This window comes from Enhydra lutris, unplaced genomic scaffold (genome assembly GCF_002288905.1).
Source record: "Enhydra lutris kenyoni isolate GAN:26980312 unplaced genomic scaffold, ASM228890v2 scaffoldscaffold3, whole genome shotgun sequence".
Taxonomy (NCBI): Eukaryota; Metazoa; Chordata; class Mammalia; order Carnivora; family Mustelidae; genus Enhydra; species Enhydra lutris.
The window spans coordinates 61,697,300-61,724,273 of record NW_019154087.1 but is presented as its reverse complement, the minus strand read 5'-3'; the positions used below and the strand labels follow the sequence as shown (position 1 = coordinate 61,724,273).

The following is a 26,974-nucleotide window of genomic DNA, read 5'->3' as shown; positions in this document are numbered from 1 at the left end:
AGGTAGCTCAGTCGGTTGAGCCTATGACTCTTGCTTTCGGCTCAGGTCATGATCCTGATCAGAGTCCTGGTATTGAGCTGGTGTCCTCCGCACTCTCAGCTGGGAGACTGCTTGTCCCTCATCCTCCCGCACTGGTCCTCTCCCTGCTCATGCATGTGCCTGTATGTATTCTCTCTCTCTCTCAAATAAATAAATACATAAAATCTTTTTTTTTAAAAAGGTAGAGCAAGATGCCTGGGTGGCTCAGTTGGTTAAGCATATGCCTTCCAGCTCAGATCATGTCCTGGGATCAAATCCTGCATCAGACTCCTTGCTCAACTGGGAGCCTGCTTCTCCTTCTGCCTGCTGCTCCCCCTGCTTGTGCTTACTCTGGCTCTCTGTCTCTTTGACAAATAATAAAATCTTGAAAAAAAAATGAAGAAAAAAAGGTAGAGCTGAAAGTCATATATATGTACAATTTATGTTTTATATATATAAACATACACATATTTGTTTTGTTTTCATAGCCGAGGACATATACAGACAGCGAGGCCAGGAGAGGGCGGCTCCAGGTGGGGCTTGCCTGTGTGTGTGCACGGGGTGGAGCTACAGCAGGCCTGTCTATATTTCTCCATGATCTCTTCTTATCTCTTTAAGTGGAATCTTTTTTTTTTTTTTTTAAGATTTTATTTATTCATTTGACAGAGAGAACACAAGTTGGCAGAGAGGCAGGCAGAGAGAGAGAGAGGAAGGGAAGCAGGCTCCCTGCTGAGCAGAGAGCCAGAAGCGGGACTCAATCCCAGGACCCTGAGATCATGACCTGAGCTGAAGGCAGAGGCTTAACCCACTGAGCCACCCAGGCACCCCTTTTAGTGGAATCTTTAGAAAGAAATATCCCCACAGTATGGAAAGAGGTAGCCAGAGTATAGGGTCTGGGGAAGTGTTAGAGCAGTGTTATCAGTGATGCTGCACTCAGTCGACCCTGTTAATTATAATAGTTAATACACATTGGGGATTTACTATATGCCAGATACTATTCTAAGTGGTTTGTATATGTATTAGCTCATTTATTGCTCAGTATTAGCTAATAGGTACTTTTGTTAGCTTTTCTAGATGTCAAATCCTTTTTTTTTTTTTAACAGAACTGGTGGTTAAGCCTCAGTATTCAAGTCTGTTAGACCCAGTTTTAATTTTTGAGTTTCTTATTTGATCATCTCTAATCCTTTGTAAGGATTGATAGTTCATGAGTTTTATTACAATGAAAAAATTATTGTTTTAACAGAATAAAACTTTTTTTAGAAGGCATTTTATTTATTTGAGAGAGAGAGCAGAGTGAGTGAGAGAGAACATGAGTGGGAAGGGGCAGAGGGAGAGGGAGAAGCAGGCTCCCCCTCTGAGCAAGGAGCCGGACACAGGGTTTGATCCCAGGACCCCAGATCATGACCTGAGCCGATGGCAGACACTTAACTGACTGAGCCACCCAGGTGCCCCAGAATACAAGTTTTTATCTTGCAACTGTCATATGGGTCCATTGGAAATCAAGGACACAGTATGAGATCTTAATGATCTTAAAACAGTTTGCTATTTCATCATCTTGGGAATTATTTCATCATTACTTATCTGTTATTTCCAACCATGTTAAAAGTTACTAAGATGATAGGAAAACAAAAGAATGATGGCATTGCCTTAAAAAGTAATGTAATGGATAAATATCTTTGTCGTCTTTTTTTTTAATGTTTATGCAACATAGTTGAAAATTCAGAAGTTTTCATTTTTTTGCCCATATAATGGCAAAGAGAAGACAATACCAGAGGAAGATATTTCATAGTTATTAGACAAAATCAGAAGATGACTGCAGAGAGACAGCAGCGTTGACTCAACAATGATGGCAAAATAGATAATACAAGTGAAATCCCAGTCTGAGTCTTCTGATGACAATATCCTAGATGAATTTTCTTAAATTCAAGAGTCAGTGAATTTTTAAGGACAAAAAAGAAATATGGTGCTATATTAAGAAAGGCAGGCAGAGAGGGGTGGGGGGAAGTAGGCTCCCCGCTGAGGAGAGAGCCTGATGTTGGGCTCGATCCCAGGACCCTGGGATCATGACCTGAGCTGAAGGCAGAGGTTTTAACCCACTGAGCCACCCAGGTGCCCCGAGAAAAGACAATTTAATGAGGCAAAGTGCCATGCTTTAACAGAACTGGGAGTCAGAGGCATGTGATAAAATGGTAAAAATTTGAGTATTCAAAGAGTTTGGCAGTTCACATTTTGATTCTGCTACTGACTGGATTTACCAGTTTTGTTAAATTCTTCGTATGTCAATTTCTTAGTAATAATATGAAGATAATTCTCTTACAAGTTTGACAGAAAGTGTATTGAGATAACTTGCTTAAAGTTTCTGACAGATTATAGGCATTCAAGAAAGGTTCAGGAGATTTGCTTTTTCTTCTGCTGGATACTGTTTTTTTCTCTAGAAAATGAAAGAACTGAACTAATGTTTAAATTTTTTTTTACTCCCAATGCCACAATCCCAAAAGAGCTATCATAACCATATTTTATTCAGTGCCTCTATGTGCCATACCTGTGCTAAGTATTGTCAGTGAGCCTGTTAGTATGTCATAAGGTAGGAGAAAGTGGACACCAGGTCTTCATCACTGCGCTATCAACTTTTTCTCAAAAAGAAATCAATAGGCAAGGAAGAGTTACTTTGCTGGCTTGTGTGATTGAGCCTGATGACCAACAGAAAGGAAACTGGACTGCTACAAGAATATACCTAGAATGTAGGCAACCTCTTAGGGCATCTCCTAGTACTCCTACCTTTACCATGCCCTGTGATTAATGTCAGTGAAAAATGACAACAACCCATTTCAGCCAGGACTACTAATTGCCTGGATGCTTCAGGAATAAAGGTTTGTGTCACCCTACGAGGCAACGAACTGACAGGCTGTGGTGTTAGCTGAGAGCCAATACAATATGGAATGGGTAGTAGAAGAAGCTAAGATTCTGTGACCATCTGTAGAAATGAAGACTATAATTGTTACGAATATTTATTTTGTTATCAATATGTGTATGTATAAAGCAAATAACTTTGTTTTCTTCCCTCTCTTATCCCCTTAGCATACAACATAAGATATACTATTAACTTTACATCATAGTACTTAACTTACAGGCGACCAAGGGAAAAAGTATAGGATACAAAGGGAAAAAGTAAATGTCACTCAAGGACTCTGCACCTGTTTCTGGGGAAATGGCTAGTCTGTCTTTGGTAGCATGCAGGACAGTCATGTCATGTTAGGTGAACCTAAGACTTCACTATTGCCTTTATTTGGATGGAGATTAAGTATGGTTTAAGGATATGTGTATAGGGGGCGCCTGGGTGGCTCAGTGGGTTAAGCCGCTGCCTTCGGCTCAGGTCATGATCTCAGGGTCCTGGGATCGAGCCCCGCATCGGGCTCTCTGCTCAGCAGGGAGCCTGCTTCCTCCTCTCTCTCTACCTCCCTCTCTGCCTGCTTGTGATCTCTCTCTGTCAAATAAATAAATAAAATCTTTAAAAAAAAAAAAAGGATATGTGTATAAGTGCTGCTAAAAAGAGTAGACTGTGATGGTTAATTTTATATGTCAACTTGATTAGACTAACGTGGCCAGTTGTTTGGTCAAATACCAATCTAGATGTTGCTATAAAGATACAGATTTTGTAGATATGATTAAAATTTGCAATAACAAACATTACAGATATGACTTAAAGTTGACTTTAAAGAGATTAACCTCCAGAATGTATGATTTGAAGTTGACTTTAAAGAGATTATCCTCCAGAATGTGGATGGACTTCATTCAATCAGCTGAAGACCTTCAGAGCAAAAAGGCTGAGGTTTCTTAGAGAAGAATTCTTCCTTAACACTGGAACATTAGAAATCTGGCCTCGGTTTCTAGAATACTGACCTACCATTCATAGTTCAGGTTTGCCAAGTCCCACAACCGTGGGAGTCAATTCCTTAAAATAAGTGTGTGTGTATTATGTACATATCTCATATTGGTTTTGATTCTCTGGAATATCCTGATTAAAAAATATCCATCCTATAAATACTGATTCCAAATTTCAAACAGTCTCCAACAGGTTCTAGCTTATTATTTTTATATTTATAAACACTGATGAGAATGTCCAATCCAATAAATTTTCTATTTCTTACATTATTTATTTCCTTCAAATCACATCTGCATACACATTTGCCTTTAGCATTTATTCACTAACAAATTACATGAAGTGTATTTTGGTACATAAGTCATCATAAAAGAATATAGTATGTCTTTTTAGCAAAATAGGATAGTTTAAATTCTTAGTGGAAAATGTTGCATGGGGGCACCTGGGTGGCTCAGTTGGTTAAGTGTCTGACTCTTGATTTTGGCTCAGGTCATGATCTCAGGGTCATGGGATCAAACCCCGAGTCAGGCTCTGCAGTGAATATGGAGTCTGCTTGTTTCTCTCCCTCCGTCCCTCCCTCCACTCATGTGTGCATGTGTGTACTCTCATGTGTGCTCTCTAATAAATGATTACACAGAATCTTAAAAAAAAAAAAAAAGAAAAATGTTGCATGATGGGCTCATGTCTACTAGATAGACATGAGCTATGACTAACTAGATAAAAATACCTGTGATGATTAATTTTACATGCCAACTTGACTAGGCCATGATGTCCAGATTTTGGTCAAACGTTATTCTGGATATTTCAGTGCCGGTGTGTTTTTTTTTTTTTTTTGAAGGAGATTAATATTTAAATCGGAGTGTGAGTAAAGCAGACTGCCCTCCACAATAGCAATGGGCTTCATCCAATCAACTGAAGACCTTAACAGAACAAAGACTGAATTCCCTGGAGCAACAAGGCATTCTGCTAACTGACTGCCTTTGCACTTAAGCCGCAACTCTTCCTTGAGTCTCTCCAGTCTGCCAACCTATTCCACAGGTTTTACATATACCAAGACTCTAAAATCCTATGAACCAATCTCTACATATGTATATCTACATATCCTGTTGGTTCTTTGTCTACAGAACTTAACTTTAAGTTAACTTAAATAAATAACTAAAACCAACTCTCCATTTAAAAAAAAAAAATTGTCTTTTCTCAATCTAGAAAGTAACATCTACATCAAGATAAGAAAAGTTCACATAGCCCATATTATTGTCAATTATCAGTTTTTGCTCTGTATTTAAATTAACCCACTTGTTATTAATTAAGTAATAATTTATAGTACTAAAACTGGATGTTTTAGATCTAGTTAGATGTTTCTGTTATTTGCTCCTACTGTATACATTTAAGGGGAAATAGTGGTCATTTACATCTGGTAAATGTTGTAAATGAGGTAGGAGCAGCTAAAGAGAAAAAAAATTCAAATGTTTTGAGACTTTTCTCTCTATATATAAATCAAGCAAGTATTAAGATTAAGGAATTGTATTGGCCTTCCCTGTTTAGTGGCAGATTAGAACCAAAGCCCTACACTTAATGTATAAACCCTTTAATTACTTTGTATTTAGTTTATTTGTAATTGCTAAGGCAGTTTATAATGTATAAAATGTCCCTGTCCAACCGAAAATACTGAAACAACTTATCAACTAAATGAAGTTTATGAATCATGTTTTATTTATTTTCAGTGCCAAAAAAGCATATTTATTTGTTTCTTATAATGCATTTACATATGTATATTCATTTCTTTCTAGTGTCCCAGTTGTTTTATATCTCTTACTTAATATATCTCTTGTACCTTACTATAAAAAATAAAAGCTTTTTTATTCTAGCCAGTTAAGTTTAAATTAATACATTAAAATCTTAAGTTTTATATTTTTTTCACAGAAGTACAAGTGGGATTTACATCCATGAAACAGAACAGTGGCAGTTTAATCTTCCTGTTTGCTTTTTTCATTGTAAATATAGTATTCCAAATTCTGCTACATAGCTTTTCAGTCTGCTGCTATTTCATCTTACTATGTTACAGGGGGTTTTTTTGTTGTTGTTTTTTATCAAAAGATTAGCCTTCTAGGTTGCATTCTCCCTATGGCTAATTAGGACTTGCGGCATTTTCAGTGTTAATAATGTGAAATTGTGGATATTTAAAATTTTTAGAAGTGAACAGTGTTGGGGCACCTGGGTTACTCAGTTGGTTGAGCGACCAGCTCTTGATACTAGCTCAGTTCATGATCAGGGTCCTGGGATGAAGCCTCAGGTCAGGCTCCGTGCTCAGCACGCAGTCGACTTGAAATTCTCTCTCCCCTTCTCCCTCTGCCCCTCACCTGACTTGTGCACGCGTGCACACTCTCTCTCAAATACATAAACCTTTGTTTTTTTTAAAGATTGTATATTTATTTGAGAGAGAACGAGCAAAAGAGAGTGTGAGTAGGGAGGATGGGCAGAGGGAGAAGGAGAAGCAGACTCCTGCTGAGCAGGGAGCCTGATGCAGGGAGCCTGATCCCAGGATTTGGAATCATGACCCGAGCTGAAGGCAGACACTCAACTGACTGAGCCACCCAGGCACCCCTCAAATACATAAATCTTTAAAAAAAGAGAGAGTTACGTGGACATCTCTTAAATGGAAAATGCTTTTAACACAATAAAGATAATTTTACTTTCCTGCTATTTATTTATATTGGATATTTTATCACCTAGAAATTATATCTATAGCACTAGCATTAAACTTGCATTTCCTAAGATTTCATTTCATGTTACATTTTTACCATCTGAAATTAAGAAGTATTTCATAACAAACTTCAGAATTGTCAAATTGAATGATACATTCTACAATAAGCTATGATCAAATCTTTTATTTGTTCAGATGCATCCTGATAATGTTAAAGCTTTCCAGTCTTTCACTACTGGAAGTTTAGAGTTAGTACTTACCATTTCTGAAAGAGTCACATGTAACATTTTCTAGGCCAAGACTCAGTTTATTCAGAGCAAATGAACTTGAACTGGTGTTGAGTGATCCTTCCCCAGCTGTGCACTTACATAGACCTGAGCTTGGGAGTCAACTAGTCACTGAGTTCACAAAGAAATGTGCATTGTTAATATTTATACACCAAGGAGATTATGTCAAAACACCAAAATTGCAGTCTGTCTTATGTCTGAAAGTTTTAGTCAATTGTTAACCTAATTTGGTTGTGCAAGTTATAGTTTCTCTGATTAATAATCTGCTATATTTTTCTTCTTAACATCTGTGCTTACAGTATAGTAAAAACAAAACATGGAAATGAAAATATTCTTTCTAGTACAAAGTAGTTTAACTTTTTAAAATTATTTAATTCTAGCTATACATCTGAGCTGATGACAATTTTGGTTTACTGAGCTTTTTTGGTAATTATATAGCTAGTGTGATTTAGATTTGCTTATTTAAACATTAAAAGAAGAAAACTTCTATAGAAGTTAGAAGTTAGAAGAAAACTTCTAATATTTTAAATATTTTCTAAATCAAATATTTTCCCATTAATGATATATTTGAGATTTTTTTTTTGTCACATTCACTAATAAGTGGATATGTTAAGGTGATTTTTTTGTTTTAGGAAGAATTTGGCTATAACGCAGATACCCAGAAGCTACTGGCTAAAAATGGAGAGACTCTTCTTGGAGCCATTAATTTTTTCATTGCCAGTGTGAACACTTTGGTGAATAAAACAATTGAAGATACATTAATGACTGTGAAACAATATGAAAGTGCCAGGTAGGTATAAATTTTCATTATATTGTCTCTTTGCAGATGGTACATAATTCGGTTAAGGTTTTAAGTCGCATATGCTAGGAATCAACTCTGGCTAATATGGGCAGAAAAAGAATACAGTAGAAGGTTGTAGGATAGCCCATAGAACTAAAGAGAAAGGCAGGCAAACAGATTCTAGAAATAAGCAGGAATCAAAATCAAGATAATGCATCAGAAGAATCTAATTAGGACCCCAAAGCTGGGTACCTCTGGTACTTGATGTTGCCACAGCTACCATAAGTCATTTCCAAAAGACCCCTGAATATTTTGCTTTATTGCCTAGAGAGTGTCTCACTGATCCCTGGTCATGGGCCCACCCCTGCCTGTTAGAGAATAGGGAGGTAGAGGATCTCCTAGTTCCAGCTTCATTAGAAAAGGATAAGGCCTTGTGTTCTACTAGTTACTAGATGCCCTCTATAATCTGGCCTTAAGCCTCTCTTCAGTCTTATTACTGCTGCTTCCCAGCAGAAGCACTGCAATAGCCAGACTTACAGTTTCACTCTCTTCAGTACACAAGCTCATTTCTGCTTCCATGGTTTTGTTTATGTTGTGGATGCCAACATCCTAGCCTTCCACTTATCTAGGTTATAATCAGCTTCAAACTCTTTCATAGTTTACCTTTTGTATATACTCATAACTGTTTATAATGCAGTGTTTTCATACATTTTATACACACACACACACACACACACACACACACACACACACTCATCATTAATTTCTCTATCTCATAACCATCCTGTTAGGTAAGCTAGTACATTTCAGCAGATCAGCAATATCATTTCCAACTTTTGATTCCAGGCCCAATTTTTCTCCCATTCATTCTATTCTGATTTACTTTTTTTTCCTCTCAGTACTTGAAATCCTTATTTCTGTTATATTTTTTATAGCATAGTTTAAAGATAAGTACAGACTATACCTTTTAGAAGTATAACTTTATGTTTTGGCCCCTTAACCTAGTGTAATGATATGAGAAAATGGCTATGAAAACTCTAAACTCATCTAGTTTTTGAGTGCTTCTTCTTAAGTATGTATTACCTTAAGCTTCACATAAGTAAAAGCCCAAAAACCCTTGGAAAGTTAACTTTTAATCTTTTCACAAGAAGGGATGGTTCTCTGTTATCCTGTGTTTGTAATTTTAGCATTCACATGTAGTTCTTAATGACTTGGAAATGAAGATCAAGATAAATAGCTGTGGCTACTTGATAGGAGAATGGTGTGGAGATGGGGCTGTGTGCACTGTTTAGGTTTTAGACTTGGTTTTTTACTTTTCTGTATTGTTTGAATTATTTACCAACACAGTACTAAAATCAGAAGGTGGAAAAAAATAAACAGAAGGAATCCATCAAAGTAGGCTTTCCCTCAGTAACCCTGAAGGAATTTCTCAGGAAGATACCCTTTAGTAGGAATCCCTTTACTAACACTCTTAGTAATTGGTTCTCATCTCTATTTAAAATCTCTTCATGGACATTGTCTGTATTTTTCAAAAGAATAATCTGTGTATCTTTTATTTTTATAAATTTTATTTGGTTCTTTTCCAAATCTGTTCCTTATTCGTGACATCCTAATTTGTACAATAATAAGTACTCCTTTCCTTTTATCTCTTTCTTTTAAGCATTATTATTTTCCAGTCTTTCAGATTGTTTTCATATTTATGGGTTTTGAAGATGAAAATTCTTTTGTTCCCAAACTACCCCCACCACCTCCTAGTCAAGAATTACTTGAATTTAGTTTCTGTTTCTATACTTTGTAATTGTCCACCTATTCTGAAAATATTTCTAGTACCTAAAATATATTTTTGATTAGTATGTTTTAAAGAACGTTTTATTTTAGCATATAATATCTTTCTTTTTGGCCATCATTTCTAAGGTGCTTTTAAAAATATTAACCCATATTACTGGGCAACTGACTGGCTGGCTTAGTTGGTAGAGTATGTGACTCTTGATCTTGGGGTTGTGAGTTCAAGCCCTGTGTCGGGCGTATAGTTTACCTTAAAAAAATTGCTTTCCGAATATTAACCCATAATAAAGAAAGACAAATTCATTAGATAAGTCAACAGTATGAGTCATTTTTTCATTTGTAGAGAAGAAAAATAAGCCTCTGGAGGTTAAAAGGTTTGCTCATTTGGAGCCAATTTCAAAGCCAAAATGAGAGCCCATTGGCTTTCTACCTTTTACTTTTGATCATTCAGTCTCAAACTTGAACTGGATTTATCTCAAATTTTCGTATCTACTTAAAAAATTATGATACACCTGGCTGGCTCAGTCATGTGACTCGGGTTCTCAGGGTTGTGAGTTCAAGCCCTACACTGGGTATAGACATTACTTAAAAATAAAATCTTTAATAATAATAATTATCACATCTTATATTGAGATACCTGACTTAAAGTACGGTGTGATAAAAGATCTCAATCTAGGGGCTCAGAGCCTGATCTTGATTTGGGCTCACGTCATGATCTGGGGGTTGTGAGATTGAGCCCCATATCAAGCTCCGTTCTCAGGGCGAGTCTGCTTAAGATTCCCTCTCTTATTCTCTTCCTCTCTCACAAATAAATAAACAAAATATTTTTTAAAAATTTTAATCTGTCTAATATATAGGTTTATGTGAGACTTTTGAACAGAGCTATAAATCAGGTTATATGTCCTTGGTAGCTGGTTATCAGGAAATCTTTAACAACCTCTGTGTGTAGTTTAAAAACTAACAACAATAATGACTTCACCCCATAATTCATTTTTTTTAATTGAAATTACATTGTGATTTTATTCATTAATCTTAGCTTGGGTTTGACTTTCCTGTACTGTTTATTGAAGTAACTGAGGAATTCACTAGTTGTAATACTAAAATATTGCCTGCAGAGGGATAACATTTAAAAAGAACCCCAGATTAAAAGTTTCTCAGTAGCTGAATTTTCTTTTCTGTCAGAACCAGAATTTACTGACTTTAGGGTATGGGTCAGCTATTTGATCAGCATAGAAAGTGGCAATTTAGGCAGATGTCCAGGTGGCCTTTTAAGGCTCCCTATTATGCATTGTGTACAAGTAGTTTCTAGCCCTCTGGTGCTCCATGTTTAGAAAATCTTGTAACAGCCCATTCAACACTTCTCCACAGCAGCACCAACAAGTGAGTCAATTGTGGTCAAGACTTTTCAGATGTGGACACCTGTTTCTCTAGAAGTTTTACATAAGCCATAAAGTAACCAACCCTCATTAACTTTATTGATAACTTTATTGATATGGATTCAATTCAGACTGGCAACCTTGAAGAGTTGCATTTTGAAAATTTAGTGTGCTTCTCTTCCTGGTGGCAGTGAGCACTGTTAGAGAAGCTCTTATGGGAAGTTTTTCTTTGCTACCATCTACAAACTCTGGATGTAAAAATTAAGGGATATCAGGTCAGTATTATAACTTTGATTATGTATATATTAATCTTATTATTTAGAAATGTGCTCTAGGGCTGATGAAGGATATTTGTCTTCACATTAAATCACCATATATCACCATTTATATTTGGCCTACTTTTTTTCTTTTATTTTTTATTGTTTTTAGTATATTTACGTCTGGCTAGCCCTCTTCTAATTTGGCCATTACAATAAGCACTCTAAAAAACCTAGTTATTACCAGGAATCCTAAGTGCTCTATATTTTTTGTGGAGATTGTTATTCTCATTTATAGATGAAAAACTGAAGCAGAAAGAATTATTTCTAGCTCAAGACATTAGAACCAGCAAAGGTCAGAGTGGTCATTCAGTTTGGCTGGAGAACTCATGGAGTTTAACTTACTTGTTATCATTACCAAGTCAGTCTTGCCTCCTGAATCCTCAATATCTATCTCTCCTTCTTAGCCCCACTGTCATTGTCTTGATTCTGTGACTCATTCTCTTTGCCCATGGTCTTCTAATTGGTTTCCTTGTTTCTGCTTCTTAATCTACTTCAGTCCATCCTCCATTTCTTACTGTAGAGCCGGCTTTCCATTCTGAACAAGTAGAACATGTCACTTTCTAGATCAGAGTTCTTAAATGGCTTCCCATCACATCACTTGACTTACCAGATTAAATCCGATCCCGTCTTGCCTACTTGTCTGCTTTTAATGCTTCCACTATCATGTTCCAACTTCAGGTTATGACATACAGGATTACTTCCCAGATGTATCATGGTATCTTACAAATCTTTGCTTTTTTCATGCTTTTCTCTTCCTGGATTGCTCTGTTTCCCTGCTACAGTCTACCTCAGAAGCTTTTACCATCCTTTAAAATTTGATTTTAGTGTTTTAATTCTGTTCTGAGATACCTAAGTAAGGAGTTCTTCCTCTTGATTTTCACTGTACCTTATTCTCCCTCACTCATGGCAGTTATCATTATCTCATTTTGTTGTAGTTGTTTAAGAGCTTCTCTCCCTCTAGACTCCAAGTTTCTTGGAGATAAACTTTATCTGTTCATCTTTATAGCTCTGGTTTCTAACAGTGCCTGGAACATAGAAGGGGCTCACTTAATACTTGTTGAATGAATCAATGTATTGGTGAATGAATGATTCTCTTTTGGCCCTAAAAGATCAAGTTTGTTAAATCCAGTACAGGTAAAAATAAATTCTCAAGTCATATTGAAATATAGTTTATGTTGTTTAAAATATTTTTAAAGGGGATACCTGGATGGCTCGGTCAGTTTAAAGGTCCGCCTTCCACTCAGGTCATGATCTCCAGGTCCTGGGTTCGAGCCCCGCATCGGGCTCCCTGCTCAGCAGGGAGTCTGCTTTTCCCCCTGCTTGTGCTCTCTTACTCTCCCTTTCTCTCAAATAAATAAATAAATACTCTTTAAAAAATAAAATAAAATATCCTTAAATGGCCCCTGGATGGTTCAGTCAGTTGAGTGTCCGACTCTTTTTTCAGCTTAGGCCATGTTCCTCAGGTTTGTGAGATCTAGCCCTGCATTGGGCTCCATACCCAGCCAAGAGTTTACTCGCATTTCTCTCCTTCTGCTTTTCCCCCCCACCTCATGTGCACATGTTCTCTCTCTCTCTAAAATAAATAAATACATCTTTAAAATATTCTTAATTGCCAGATTAAGAGATATAGATTATACTCTAGATATTGAATAAAGGGCTCTGGTGCTAGGGCATAAGCTTTGTGATGCTGATTTTTACTAAATCAGAGGTCACATTGATCTTAATTGAGAACTGAATAGTAGAGACTCCCAGATAAGTCACTGTTTAATAAACAAGGTAGTAGTGTGCTTACATAGGTGCTGTGATAGAGACAATATGAAGTGCAGTGTGATCTCAGAGTGGTGGTGGGAGGTACCTGTTTTAGTGGCAGGAGAATATTAGGGAGTAAGCATCAAAAGGAGCACAAGGGGGGCACCTGGGTGGCTCAGTCGTTAAGCGTCTACCTTCGGCTCAGGTCATGATCCCAGGATTCTGGGATCGAGCCCCGCATCAGGCTCCCGGCTTGGTGGGAAGCCTGCTTCTCCCTCTCTCACTCCCCCTGCTTGTGTTCCCTCTCTCGCTGTGTCTCTCTGTCAAATAAATAAATACCATATTAAAAAAAAAAAAAAAAAAAAGGAGCACAAGGTGTTAAGTGCTCTGTTATAGATGTCATTGTTAGGTTCTAAATACTAATGTTATGGAAATCCATCCAGAGTAGCTCTGTCCTGTATGGTAGCCACTAGCCACATGTGTGTTGAGCCCTTAAAATGCAGTTAGCCTAAATTGACATGTGATAGATGTGTGTATTATATGCGGTGGACGTCAGAGACTTCATTACTACTCCCCCCAAAAGTAAAATAGTTCATTAACAACCTTTTTACATTGATTACATGTTGCAATGATAATACTGTAGATACCCTGAATAAAATAAAATATTCTTTAAAAGGCTCAGTCCATTAAGAGTCCGACTTCGGCTCAGGTCATGATCTCAGTGCCCTGTGATGGAGTCCTGTGTCAGTCTCCCTGCTTGTACTTTCTCTCTTCTGTCAAATAAATAAATAAATAAAAGGTGAAATAGTTTTTGTTATTTTAATGTGACTGCTAGAAAATTTTAAGTTACAGATGTGACTTGCATTGTATTTCTGTTGTGCCTTGCTGGCTAGACTCTACTGTCAGGGCTGCTGACCCTCAGTGTAACTTCCTTTTTACCAGTTCAAGTATGTCATCCTAAAGTCTGCTATCTTCATATGCTTTGCCTTATTGGTATTAACCAGTTCCCATGTGAGATAGGTCACTTGATCTTGTTAGCATTAGGTTTTGACATCTGTTTTTTTAAACTGGTTTTTAAATTTTGAAAATTCTATTTGTCAATTAATACTGTACTTTGGGAAGAATAGTTAATGAGATTAGTAAGGAGCTCCCCCATGCTTGTATTAATAGCTCTTTGTATTAAAGAAATACATGATTTTAAAAGTATAAGATGTAACGTATAAGAATTATCTATTAATTTAGCATATGAGACTGTCATATACATCCAGCTTACCTCCTAAACTTATTTCACTCCATTTTTGTAATATGCTTCACTTACTCTGTTCTTTCCAGGATTGAATATGATGCATATCGCACTGATTTGGAAGAACTGAATCTTGGACCACGTGATGCCAACACTCTGCCAAAGATTGAGCAGTCACAACATCTGTTCCAAGCACATAAGGAAAAATATGATAAAATGCGTAATGATGTTTCTATCAAGTTGAAATTTCTAGAAGAAAATAAGGTAAATTCAGTCTTTACCTTCTGAGATAAATTTTTATGGACTTTAAAATAATGTCACCCCAAAGAGAGATAAATAGAAAGTTTTTTGTTTCTGTTAGCTCTCTTTCATTACAGTTGCACAATGGAATTCCAGTGTTTGAGTTTTTAGAAGAACAAAAAATATATTTACCTTTCTGTCATAGAAATCATCATCAGCCCTACTGTTCCAGTCTTTCACATGTAACAGTTGGCAAAAATTTGATGTTCAACAATTGACCTTCAGATTGGAGTTGTTTTGGGGCACCTGGATGGTTCAGTTGGTTCAGTTGGTGGTATCAGACTCTTGATCTCAGGGCTGTTGAGTTTGAGCCTGTGCTGGTTGTAGAGATTACTTTAAAAAAGTAAAATCTGGGGACGCCTGGGTGGCTCAGTCGGCTAAGCGGCTGCCTTCAGCTCAGGTCATGATCCCAGGGTTCTGGGATTGAGTCCCACATCAGGCTCCTTGCTTGGCGAGGAGCTTACTTCTCTCTCCCTCTGCCTGCTGTTCTGTCTACTTGTGTGCTCTCTCTCTCTGTCAAATAAATAAATAAAATCTTTAAAAAAAAGTAAAATCTGAAAATTAAAAAATAAATAATAAAAAGTTACATAGTGATAAATTCTGCTTGAATATTTTGAGACCTTTTTATTAATTATAGGTAGAGGTTTCAGAAAGGAAAGAACATTCTTCCTAGTAACTGGTAAATGAGGAATGACTAAAGGGTCCAGCTATGAGCTATAGTTAGCATAACCTAGAAGAAACAAGCCAAGAAATCAATTTTCCACATTATTTTTGTATGACATGAACCCATCTAAGAACTAGAACAGTAAATACTGAGATGGACCTGCTGTAGGCTTCACCTGGAGAAATTCATACAATAACAGGCTCCTGAGTTTTAGTTTAAGTAAAGGACAGCTTCCTGTGTTTAACATTTTTTTTAAGATTTATTTTTTTGAGAGAGAGAGTACGCATGCTCTGGAGCCCAGTGGGGAAGGAGAGAACAAGAGAGAGAATCTCAGGCAGACTCCCCACTGAGTGTGGAGCCTGAACCAAGGCTCGATCTCAGAACCCTGAGATCTTTGAAATCAAGAGTCTGACGCCAAACCAACTGAGCCACCCAGATGCCCCTGTGTTTAATGTTTTTAACATAACATACATACTGAGTTCTGTGACGGGGGTTACAATTCTGGAAACAGGAGACCCAATAGTGGCATAGCACAAGAGTAGGTAGAGTGGTTTAGTCCTGTGGAGATGGGATCTTTCTACTGCATATTGGTGATATTTTCGTGCTTTTCATATCCTCTGAAGTCACAGTAGGTCTTCAGATCTACTTCCTTTAGGTACCCTCTTAAAATTATTCTTCACTTGTTATTGTCTGTTGATATCCTCTTGTTTTCCTTAACATTTTTTTTTAGAAACTCTTCTGGTTACCATAAAAGCTGCAGAGTACTACATTTCCTCAGGATCTACCAAGTCCTGCACTACCACTTACTTTTTTTCGCTACAATGGGTAAAAAGTATTTCCCAAAAACCATTACCATGGCAGTAAAAGAAACCTTAGCAGATCAGACAAATTGCCCGGCATTATTCCTATAAGAATGCAGTCTTCCAGCATGCAGTAGCTGAGCATATAATGTAACATTCTTTTTAGTCCATTCATATATATCTGTGTAGATGTTTCTCTCTATAGATACATATGTAGAGAAAAAGAGATCAGTTACATGGCTTAACATTTTAATAGATAGGAATATATCAATACTTAGATGTAGATATATATTTTAAATATAAAAATATTTTTTATATATTCCCCTATAATCAGCACTATACAGGATAGGGCTAAGTGAAGTATGCTAACTAGCATTTGAGAGGCTTTATCCAAAGCTAATTTGAAAGGAAACAAAGGAATTCATCTAATTTGGGCATTCAGAACCTCTTCAAATAGAGAAATTGAGGGACGCCTGGGTGGCTCAGTTGGTTAAGCAGCTGCCTTGGGCTCAGGTCATGATTCCAGCGTCCTGGGATCGAGTCCCACATCGGGCTCCTTGCTCAGCAAGGGAGCCTGCTCCTCCCTCTGCCTTTGCCTGCCTGTGCTCGCTCTCTCACTCTCTCTCTCTCACAAATAAATAAAATCTTAAAAAAAAAAAAATAGAGAAATTGATTTTAGGAAATCTATAAAATGGTAATTGTGTTCTTTTGGAATCTAATGGTATTGTGTACTATTCTGAGGATAATAAGATTATGGGTAATTTTTGTTTTTTGTATTTATTTCTACATTTTAGATGGTTGTGTTGCCTTTATAAAAAGGGAAAGAAATTGGGGTGCCTGGGTAGCTTAGTTGGTTAAGTGTCCGGCTCTTGATTTCAGTTCAGGTCATGAGATCTCATGAGATTGAGCTCCAGGTCACGCTCCACACTGAGTGTGGAGTCTGCTTAAATTCTTTCTCACTCACCCTCTGCCCGCTCCCCGCCAAAAAAAGAGAAAGTAATGTTGAAAGAATCAGTATCCTAAAGCAAACAATGCTTTATTAGTCCTTGCCAGCATAAATAAAAATAGGAAAATTACACTAGGATAAATAAACAATGGCCATGTGATTGCTACTTGTCTTACTTACTATAACTACTTTTGAGACTTAGGAGACACCCAGACACCCAGATGTAGACATGAATCAGGGAAGGCACTTCTTATTTGTCAGTTACTATGCATTTTACATATATTCTTTCACCTAATCCTTTTAACAATCTTCCTACTTTAATTCTTCCAGTAAATAGTAGTGAATACTTTGTATACTGGGAATATGTCAGTGAACAAAAAAGACAAAATCTCTGTCCTTTTGAGGTTTACATTTTTATGAATCAGATGTGCTTGTCATCCATATCTCTCAGATGAGTGAATTCGTTTTACATCACCTTCTGTGTTCATATATGCCCTTCACTTCTGATCTTTTGAACCTTGGTCTCCCTGATCTGTCCACTCTAGAGTCATTTCTCATTTATTGGGAAGACTTGACATACCTAGGCTCTACGAGAAGTTCTAGATTCTGGGAACATCAAAGTTAGTATTTGAGCTGTGGAAAATAGACTGAAGAAATGATTTGGGGCCTATCTCCATCTAGTGCATTACTGTCTAAAGTAGCCGTGTGTTGTATCTGGAAAACAGCTATCGTGCTAATGTGAGAAATAGAAAGGAGGTACAGAGGCGACGGATAGAAAAGAAATTGTGTACTTCTCTGCCCTTGCTTGGCCTCACTTGTTTTATGCTGTGCTGGGCTCTGCTGTGCCCTAGAGTGGAGCAGCGTAGGCTAATGAATAGGCAAGGTGGACTGTGTCCTTTGTAAAAAATTCCAGATTAATAATGTGAAAACCTGAGTTCCAGACCCACTCTTGCCTCCTGCTTACTTCATGATCTTGGACGAGTCTCCAAGCCTCTGTATTTTCCTCTGGAAAATGAACGTAAATCATGCCTTGTGTTAGGTGAGTGAAAAGACAGACTGTCCTCTGTAAAGTGTAAAGTACCATTCACCATTATTTGTAGGATTCCTACTGTGTGCCAGGCTCTTTGCTAGGTGAAGGGATAAAGAAGAAGGAAGATAAAATTCATGATCTAGGGAGTTACAAAAGCATAGGATGGGATTGTTTTCTAGAAGTTATCACCTTCGCACCTTCCCCTGGTGGCTTTTAAACTTAACCTGTATCCTGCCTACTTTGTGTCATGTTTGCTGATATGAGCAGAAATTAACATAAGAAAAGATGTGGCAGGAGACATGAACTGTATTTATTTCAGCATATTAATTTAAAATGCTAAATATATATCATTTGGCATTAGTTAAGCAATAGTTTCTCAGTAGTAAAAGTAATGAATTAACCATAAAGGTTCAAATCTTCAAGGAAATCTTTAAGAGACAGGATTCAGCCTAGCCTTGAAAGATCAGGAGGACAGGCCTAAGAGAAGTGGGAGGAAACTTGCTTGGCAAGGGCAGTGGCCCCCATGTGCAAATAGAGGAACGTTCGTGTTTAGCAGAGAAGTAGACTACCATTATGGGACATAACCTTGACATGCTTTAAAGGAAGAGAGAATCAGAAAGGTAATTGAAAGCCACATTATATTGAGCCTTGATCCCATAAAGATTGAATTATAGCCTCAAAAAGGATGCATACTGAGCAATGAGGGACCAGCCAGGTTTATAAAGTTGTAGTGTCTGTCAGATGCCTCTCATAATGAACTCTATCTAGTTGGCATTAGAGAATTTGTAAAGTTAGGGGGCGTCTGGATGACTCAGTTGATTAAGTATCTGCCTTCGGTTCAGGTCATGATCCCTGGTCCTGGGCTTGAGCCCCCGCGTCAGGTTCTTTGCTCGGGGAGCCTGCTTCTCTCTGTCCCTCTCCTGCTCCCTCTGCTTGTGCGCTCGCTTGCTTTCTCTCTGTCAAATAAATAAATAAAATCTTTAAAAAAAGAAAGAATTTGTAAAGTTAGGAGTAACAGAAAAAATATAGGACTTAACATTCTTCGGGCGCTATAGCTTAAAGGCAGAAAGATAGTAGAAGCAAACCAGGGAAGAATTTCTTAGCCAAATGAAATGTTGAAGAGTCTGACCTATGGTTATTGCAGTAGCAGCAGAAAGGAAAGAATGCAGTGATTTTGAGGCTAAGTGGCAGGGGTTGGAAATCAACAGAGGAAGCTAGTTTGGCTGGAAGGTTGTGAGGGATGAACGGGTATTTGTTCCATTTAACCTGGTGTTTAGTTTGAGACGATGACAAAATATGCACATGGAAATAGTTGGTAGGAAGTTAATGATGTGAGTGGAGTTTGGATGCGCAGGGTCAAGGCCTCAGAGATAAAGGTTTGGAAATCATTGCTTTTTGAGAATAACGTTGTCATATCTTTTTTTTTTTTTTTTAAGATTTTATTTATTTATTTAACAGACAGAGACCACAAGTAGGCAGAGAGAGAGAGAGAGGAGGAAGCAGGCTCCCCGCTGAGCAGAGAGCCCGAAGAGGGGCTCGATCCCAGGACCCTGGGATCATGACCTGAGCCGAAGGCAGAGGCTTTAACCCACTGAGCCACCCAGGTGCCCCGTCATATCTTCTTTTGACGTTTTTTACTATAAGAATGTTTTAAATCTGCCTTTATTCTCAAGGATTTATGTTCTTAGAGAGTCTAGAGATAGTCTTTGTTTTCAGCTTTCCACAGTTGTCAATAACCTGAGTTTCACTTTGAACCCTGTATTCAGCAGTGTCTAAAATACAATCAAAGAAACCCTGTTCTTTTTATCTTATTTAACTCTTCAAAACTGTAGAGATAATATTGATCTCTGTCACTTTAAGCAATCAGTAGCTCTAATTTGGATGAAGACTTAGATTCATAAGAAAACTTTTTTTTTTTATTGTTAAGCAGCCTTTTTACCCTTTTATTTTTAATAGCTCTAACAAAGGGAGGAAAAAGCAAGCCTTTAGGCCTAGAAACTGTCTGTCATCCCTGTTTGCTTTCTTGGCAGTGTTAAATGCCTCAAATCTTGTTTTTCTCTTCTTTTGTTGAACTATAACTGAATTTGTACCTTAATATCTCCTTTATACATAGTTGTCAGATAACCTACTTAGCATTTGGATTTTAACATAATATACTCTTCCTATTTCTTAAATATTGTGTATTGAATTTTTAAGAACATCAGTTATTTGAAACTTCATTGAGTGTGCTAGTTTGTAATTTGATAATGTCCTGAAGGATACTGCTTTTTTTTTTTTTTTTTTAAGCTGTTTTTACAGCTTTTGGGGGGAGGAGACTTTCTTTGGGTTCTTATTTCATGGCTTTTGGAGTGTCTTCCCATAGCAACACTTCTTTTCTAAAATGAGAGGCCAGAGAACCAAACAGCTAAAATGGTGCATAAAGTAAAAGCAAATAATCACTGAGTAAAGGACTAAGAACTATTCCAGTGACTGTTGTAATAAATTTTCATAGCCAAACATTGTGAGAATGTTTTGTTTGTTTCATTCTTAGAACTTTAAAAAAGATTTTTTTTTTTGAGAGGAATTGAAAGGTCAAATCTTAACTATATTTTAGAAAATCGAGCTGTTATATGTCCTTAGTCTAAACTTCCTTATCTCTGGCAAAACAGAGGAAATAGGTGTATAAAATACATATATTCCTGTGTTTGTGCTGATAGTGCACATATCTCTTATGTGTAACTTACTCTTAATGGAGAAACTTGAATTCTTCTATTATGTGAAATCCGTACTTTATCCACCCACTGCTAAGATACATTATGTTTACCTTTAACCTAAACAACTCTTATTAATCTCTGCTATTCTCTTCCTTGTTTTACTAAACGACATTTGAGTTGCATGGCAGTAAAAACAAAGTTAATTAGGCTCTTCTAATGTTTCTCTTTTCGTCATTCTTTCTCCTTTTCCACACCTTTGAGTAATGTAACATGAGCTATTTTGTGACTTAAGGCAGTTTATTTACCTTTTATTGTTCCTTTCATGGTTCAAAACAAAATAGAGACTATTTTAGTAAAGAGAAGAAAATAGACATTTCTGGTGTTTTGTAGACTTTGTGAGAAAGGTACCATGCCTCCTTTTATGGCCCTCGTGATGCCTAGCAATGATTTTCAATATATAGTAGTTATTTTAACAAATGTGTGTTTGCATTTCTTCCCAGAATTAGAGGCACACTGCAGGGAAGAGAAAGAGATGCAAGAAAATGAGAGTCAGCCATGACAGGATAGAAGGGCAAATCCTGATTACTGCATTCTTTGCTTTAGTGAGGGCAAAATATACTCTCTCAGAAATGTTGCTTTTTCAGTGCCTGGGTGGCTCAGTGGGTTAAGCTTCTGCCTTTGGCTCAGGTCATGATCTCAGGGTCCTGGGATCAAGCCCCACATAGGGCTCTCTGCTCAGTGGGGAGCCTGCTTCTCCCTCTTCTCTCCGCCTGCCTCTCTGCCTACTGGTGATCTCTCTCTCTCTCTCTGTCAAATAAATAAATAGAATCTTAAAAAAAAAAAAAGAAAAGAAATGCTGCTATTATCTGCAGTGTATACTGTTGCATGGAAAGAGGAAGCAAAAAATTAGAGAAAAAATATGCACATCAGTGTGAACAATTCATGTTTATTTTTTAAAAACAACTTTTTATATGGCTTAGAATCACATAAAATATGAAAAAATAATTTAAGATTAGTATTTCCTGTAAGATAACTATAATTCAACTTGGGAGTATAAATCTCATTTCAGGGCTATAAATGGCATTAGAGGAGAAAAACCTGAATGTATCAAAAGATTCAACAAAGCATGGGTGGCTCTGCCTTCGGCTCAGATCATGATCTCAGGGTCCTGGGATTGAGCCCCGCATCAGTCTCTCTGCTAAGCAGGGGGCTTCCCCTGCTGCTTCCCCAGCTCCCCGCCCCGCCTCTCTATTTGTGATCTCTCTCACTCTCTGTCAAAATAAATAAATAAAATCTTTAAAAAAAAAAAAAAAAAGATTCAACAAAACAGCTTAGGGTATAAATAAAAAGCAAGAATCTTGCTAACTTTATTATATTCTTATTTTAAGAAAGGTGAAATATACTCTTATTTTAAGGTAATGTCAGGGGCGACTGGGTGGCTCAGTCAGTTAAGTGTCTCAGGTCTTGATTCCAGGATCCTGGGATTGAGCCCCACATCCAGCTCCCTGCTCAGCAGGGAGTCCACTTGTCCCTCTGCCCTTCCTTGTGCTCTCTTTTTCTCTGTCTGTCTCAAATAAATAAATAAAATCTTAAAAAAAAAATTAAGGTAATGTCAGCTAAGCAGCTATAACCATAAATGAAGGGTTCTTTTTTCTCTCTTATATTTCAGTGACTTGAGGATGATAGTGGGGACAGGAAAAGATGAGCCAGACTTGGGAATGATCCTGGACACATACTTGATTAATATGGTTGGACTCTTTCCTGGACACATGTTTGATTAGTATACTTAATTTAAATATCTTTTAAAAAAATCACAGTCATTCTTAATTAGGTTGATGAAAAGACTTGTTTTCACTTAACACTGTGTTTCATATATAATCATAATATAATAGTATTCCTGTATATTAGGACTTCTTTTTTACTATATTATTAATACAGTATTTTTTCTAATATATTAAAAAGTATTTCATGTGTATCTTATAAAGAATTAAATTTTTCAGAGAGCAGTCTATGAACTAAAATGGGAAGCAGGAGAAAGAGAGAATACACAGACACTAAAACACCTAGAACAAAGTAAACGTTCTCATGTAATATGAACCAGCTATATATGTAGTTGTGATGATTCAGTGACTGCAAACAAATACTGTAATAGGAAATACTTGAAACCCAGTACATTCTTTTAAAAATAGGCTATAAATGTTTGGAAAAACTTGGAAGGCAAAGGTATTCTTTGTTTGCTAAAGCTTCTCTTTGAGAGGGAAAAAAGTAAACCTCTGAATTTTAAAAATGGATATTTCTTGCCAAATTTTAAGAAGCATGTTAATCATTACTTAATACGTACAAGCCCATACATTCTTAAAATCTTTTTCTCCATTGTCAAAGGAAAAGGACCTACTCTTGATACTTTTTAAATATTCATACCAATCATTTACTATCATCTTTATTTCTATAACTGGAGGTACAAACAGTTCTCTTGGTATTTGCTCATAGGTCAAGTGAAATTACGTTCCACAGGTAAAAGGACCCTACTGATTCTAAATAAAAAATTAACATTTATGGACTGAAATGTGGAAGTATGTATAATAAGCAACCTCAACACTATGCCAAATATGATTACCTACATTTGGATTTTGTGAAACATTCCCTTATTCATGCACCTTTACTTCCAGACTTAATTCCTGAGTATATTTCATCATATAATTTCAGGTTGTTATTCTTTTTTTCATTCAAGTAACAAACTTTTGTCAGATCTATATGTGTACCAGGAAGAGTTCTGGATATTGGTGATACCCAATGAACAAAAGTAAAAACAAATTCTACCCTCATAGAGTTTGTAGCCTAACAAAAGTAACAACTGTGATCAAATCACACCAAACCCTGTATATAAAATCTAGGATGTGACCAGTGCTCTCAAGGAGAGGTACATGGTTCATTAACAGTGGCTAGGGCAGGCTTCCATGAGAGAGTGATGTTGAGCATTAACTAGGCAAAGTGAAAAGCAAAGAATATTCAAAAGAAACAGCATGTGTAACAGCCCTGTGACAGAAAAGGGTGTGGTGTGCTCAAAGAACAAATATGACTAGAACCAGTGCAACTAGAGCATAGAGAGATGACTGGGAGGCAAGCAAAGGCCAGACCATGCAGGCCTTATAGACTACCTGAAGGAAAAGTTACTTTAGTATCGATAGGAACCCATTGAAAATATTCTTGGTAAATGTTAAGTCTGAAGTATGGCCCATAGATCTTAGAACCTAAGAGTAAATATAGTAGTTTAGACAAGAGATGATGAGAGCTTGTTTAGGGTGGTGATAATGGAAATGGAGTGAACTGAAGGTGTTGAGAGATACTTAAACGGTAAAACAAAAATACATATATAAAATACTAGGAGCAAATTGATATATAATTAGCAGCTTTAACGTTTTATTCCTTTACTCATCAAATATTCATTGGTTGTTTTTTAGGTGCCAGGGTTAAATAGTAGAAATATAATGGTCTTGCCATTATAGAGCTTATGGTCAAGTAAGAGAAATAGGCATTAACCAAATAATTGCATAAATACGAACCATGACAAGTGTTGTAAAGGAGAAATTGAGGAGTCATGTGAGTATACAAAGGGGACTTGGCTTGGCATGGGGTATTGTGGAAGCCTAGAGTAAGTGACATTGGGCTGAGCTCCAGAAGGATGTAAAGGAGCTGACTAAAGGTGTGTGGAAGAAGCAGATTTTAAATGGAAGGAATAGAATATGGAGTTGAAGGGAGAGGAAGAAGTTCTTAAGCAGGCTCCATGTCTAGTGAAGGAGCCCGACTTGGGGCTCAGTCTCACAACCCTGAGATCATGACCTGAGCAGAAATTAAGAGTTGGCCAAAAAGAGAGAGAAATCACAAGTAGGTAGGGAGGCAGGCAGAGAGAGGGGGAAGCAGGCTCCCTGCTGAGCAGAGAGCCCGATGCAGGGCTCAATCCCAGGACCCTGAGATCATGTCCTGAGCCAGAGGCAGAGGCTTAACCCACTGAGCCACCCAGGCGCCCCTGCATATGGATTTTTTAAAGAAAAATAATTGTTCTATCATAACAAATTTTGATGAAGCTTTTCTGTTAAGTTTATAAACTGTTCTTAGGTACATAGGATCAGAATTTTTATAAATTGTGTAAGAGATTGAATTCTTAATCTTAAGAAAAGAAGTTTTCCGAGTGATAGAGAACCATACTTATGATCGCAAACTATTTTATGAATGTAAAGGTGAGTGTGAACAGGCCGTTGGTTTAACTGTAGGTTTTTGTTGCCTAGTGTCCAAAGGCCAATGAGAACAAGGTCACCTAATAGATGAAAGGAAATATTCAGTTCCTTAACTATTCTTCTGTACCTAAGTTAATTTTTTTTAAATATTTTATTTATTTGAGAACAAGCATGGTGGGAGAGGAGGCGCGAGAAGGATAAAGAGTCTTAAACAGACTCTGTGCTGAGCACAGAGCCTGTCTTGGGGCTTGATCTCAGGATGCTGAGATCCCGACCTGAGCCAAAACCAAGAGTCAGACACTTAACCCACTGAGCCATCCCAGGCACCCCTGTACCTTAACTAATTTTTATCTAGGTGCTCAAATGCTATTTTGAATGATTTGTGGTACTTAGTATTTCCTCTAGCAACTTGAAAGTTTAAGTTTCTTTCTTCCCCTTTTGGTTACTGTGCTACCATGGCTTTCTCCAGTAAAGCACATACCATACTATGCTGTGAGTGAATGTTAGTGTGTTTCTTTCCCTAGATGTAAGCTGCATTGGTGCACCTGCAGAGCATTTCCTTTCTGCAGCCAGTGAATTGGTGAAATCTGATCTTTGAGTAATCTGCACATGGAGGAGTTCTCTATAAGTATTTTGTCTATCTGTATGTATATCTATCTGATCTGTGGTCTAGATGATCATATACCAGTGTACAGATGATGACACTGATGTTCAGAGAAGTTGAATAATTTACCCAGTCTCAAAACCAGATCAGGATTCAAATCTAGATCTCTTTGACTCTACAGCCCTGCTTTTAATTGACTATGATGCTATAATGCTGCTCCAAGTAAGGTTCTTAAAATAGCAGAGGGAGAAGATGGTAGATGACAGAAAACAGAAGCCATATTGGTCATATCGAAACCTGGAGCTATTGGAAGGAAGGGAGGAAGGGGAGGGAGCTAATGCTATGTAGAACAAAAGGGCAATAGATGTTTTTGCTAAAGGGAGAGAAAAATCTGTGCATTGAGAATTTTAATGTACCATTAGATAAAGAATTACAAGACCTTAGCACTGTTCTGAGACCTGTCATTACTGGAGCTTGTGTTTCATCAGTTACCTGCTTTTCAAAATAGAGGACTGCCCTTTTTTCCCTCCTAAGGTGCTTTTTTTTTAACCTGCTTGTCCGTGATTTGTTGAAACCTATCCCAATGAGTCAGAAAAATAAAATCTGTTCTTCCATCTCCACTTGTCGTTGATATTTGTCTTTCCTTCTCTTACTCCCTTCCTAATGCCCACACCCATGTTTTTGATAGTGCCTTTTTCTCAGCTGGTAGTTGCTTTGACATGAGAAGCATTTCCAAAGCTATTGCAAAGTAATAAAATTATACTTCACAAACCTAATAAAAGGCCAAGACAGATATAACCTTTTCTGTTTATTTTTCTGGTTTCTTACTTACTAAAAAAAGATCAGTGATGGGCAGAGAAAGCATATAATTACACATTTTTAAATAATGCCAGTAAAGAAGAGAGTTAATTCTTTACATGTTAGTGGTTGGAGACTTCTTACTAAAGAACAATTTTACGGGTGCCTGGCTGGCTCAGTTGGTGGAGCATGTGACTGTTGATCTTGAGGTTATAAGTTCAGACCCCATGTTGGGTGAAGATTACTTAAAAATAATTTTTTTAAAAAGAATGATTTTGTTTCAGCTTTTCCTCACATGTTTAAGCCAAGATGCTACCCCAATATTGTTCATTTAATATAAACCCTTACTTTATAGAATTATGGGAGAGCCAATAATTGCTTTGAAGAAACTTAACAGTTATAAATATATTAAAACTAGGGGTGCCTGGATGGCTCAGTGGGTTAAGCCTCTGCCTTCGGTTCAGGTCATGATCCCAGGGTCCTGGGATTGAGCCCCGCATCGGGCTCTCTGCTCAGTAGAGAGCCTGCTTCCTCCTCTCTCTCTGCCTGCCTCTCTGCCTACTTGTGATCTCTGTCCATCAAATAAATAAATAAAATCTTTAAATACACACACACACACACACACACACACATATATATATATATATATATATATATATATATATATATAAACCAGTAACTCTTCAGGGCATCTGGATGGCTCAGTTGGTTAAGCATCTGCCTTCAACCCAGGTCATGATCCAGGGCTCCTGGGATTGAGC

General features: G+C 37.2%; 1 protein-coding gene across 3 annotated transcripts in view; it reads left to right on the top strand.

The window, feature by feature from the left end:
* Positions 1–26,974, top strand: part of LOC111154349 (ADP ribosylation factor interacting protein 1) — a 106,158-nt gene that overhangs the window by 63,441 nt on the left and 15,743 nt on the right. For all 3 annotated transcript variants that reach the window (XM_022513914.1, XM_022513912.1, XM_022513908.1), the window contains 2 exons: positions 7,522–7,679; positions 14,233–14,407. In XM_022513914.1, the coding sequence (XP_022369622.1) occupies positions 7,522–7,679; positions 14,233–14,407 (333 nt within the window). The remainder of the gene's footprint in view (positions 1–7,521; positions 7,680–14,232; positions 14,408–26,974) is intronic.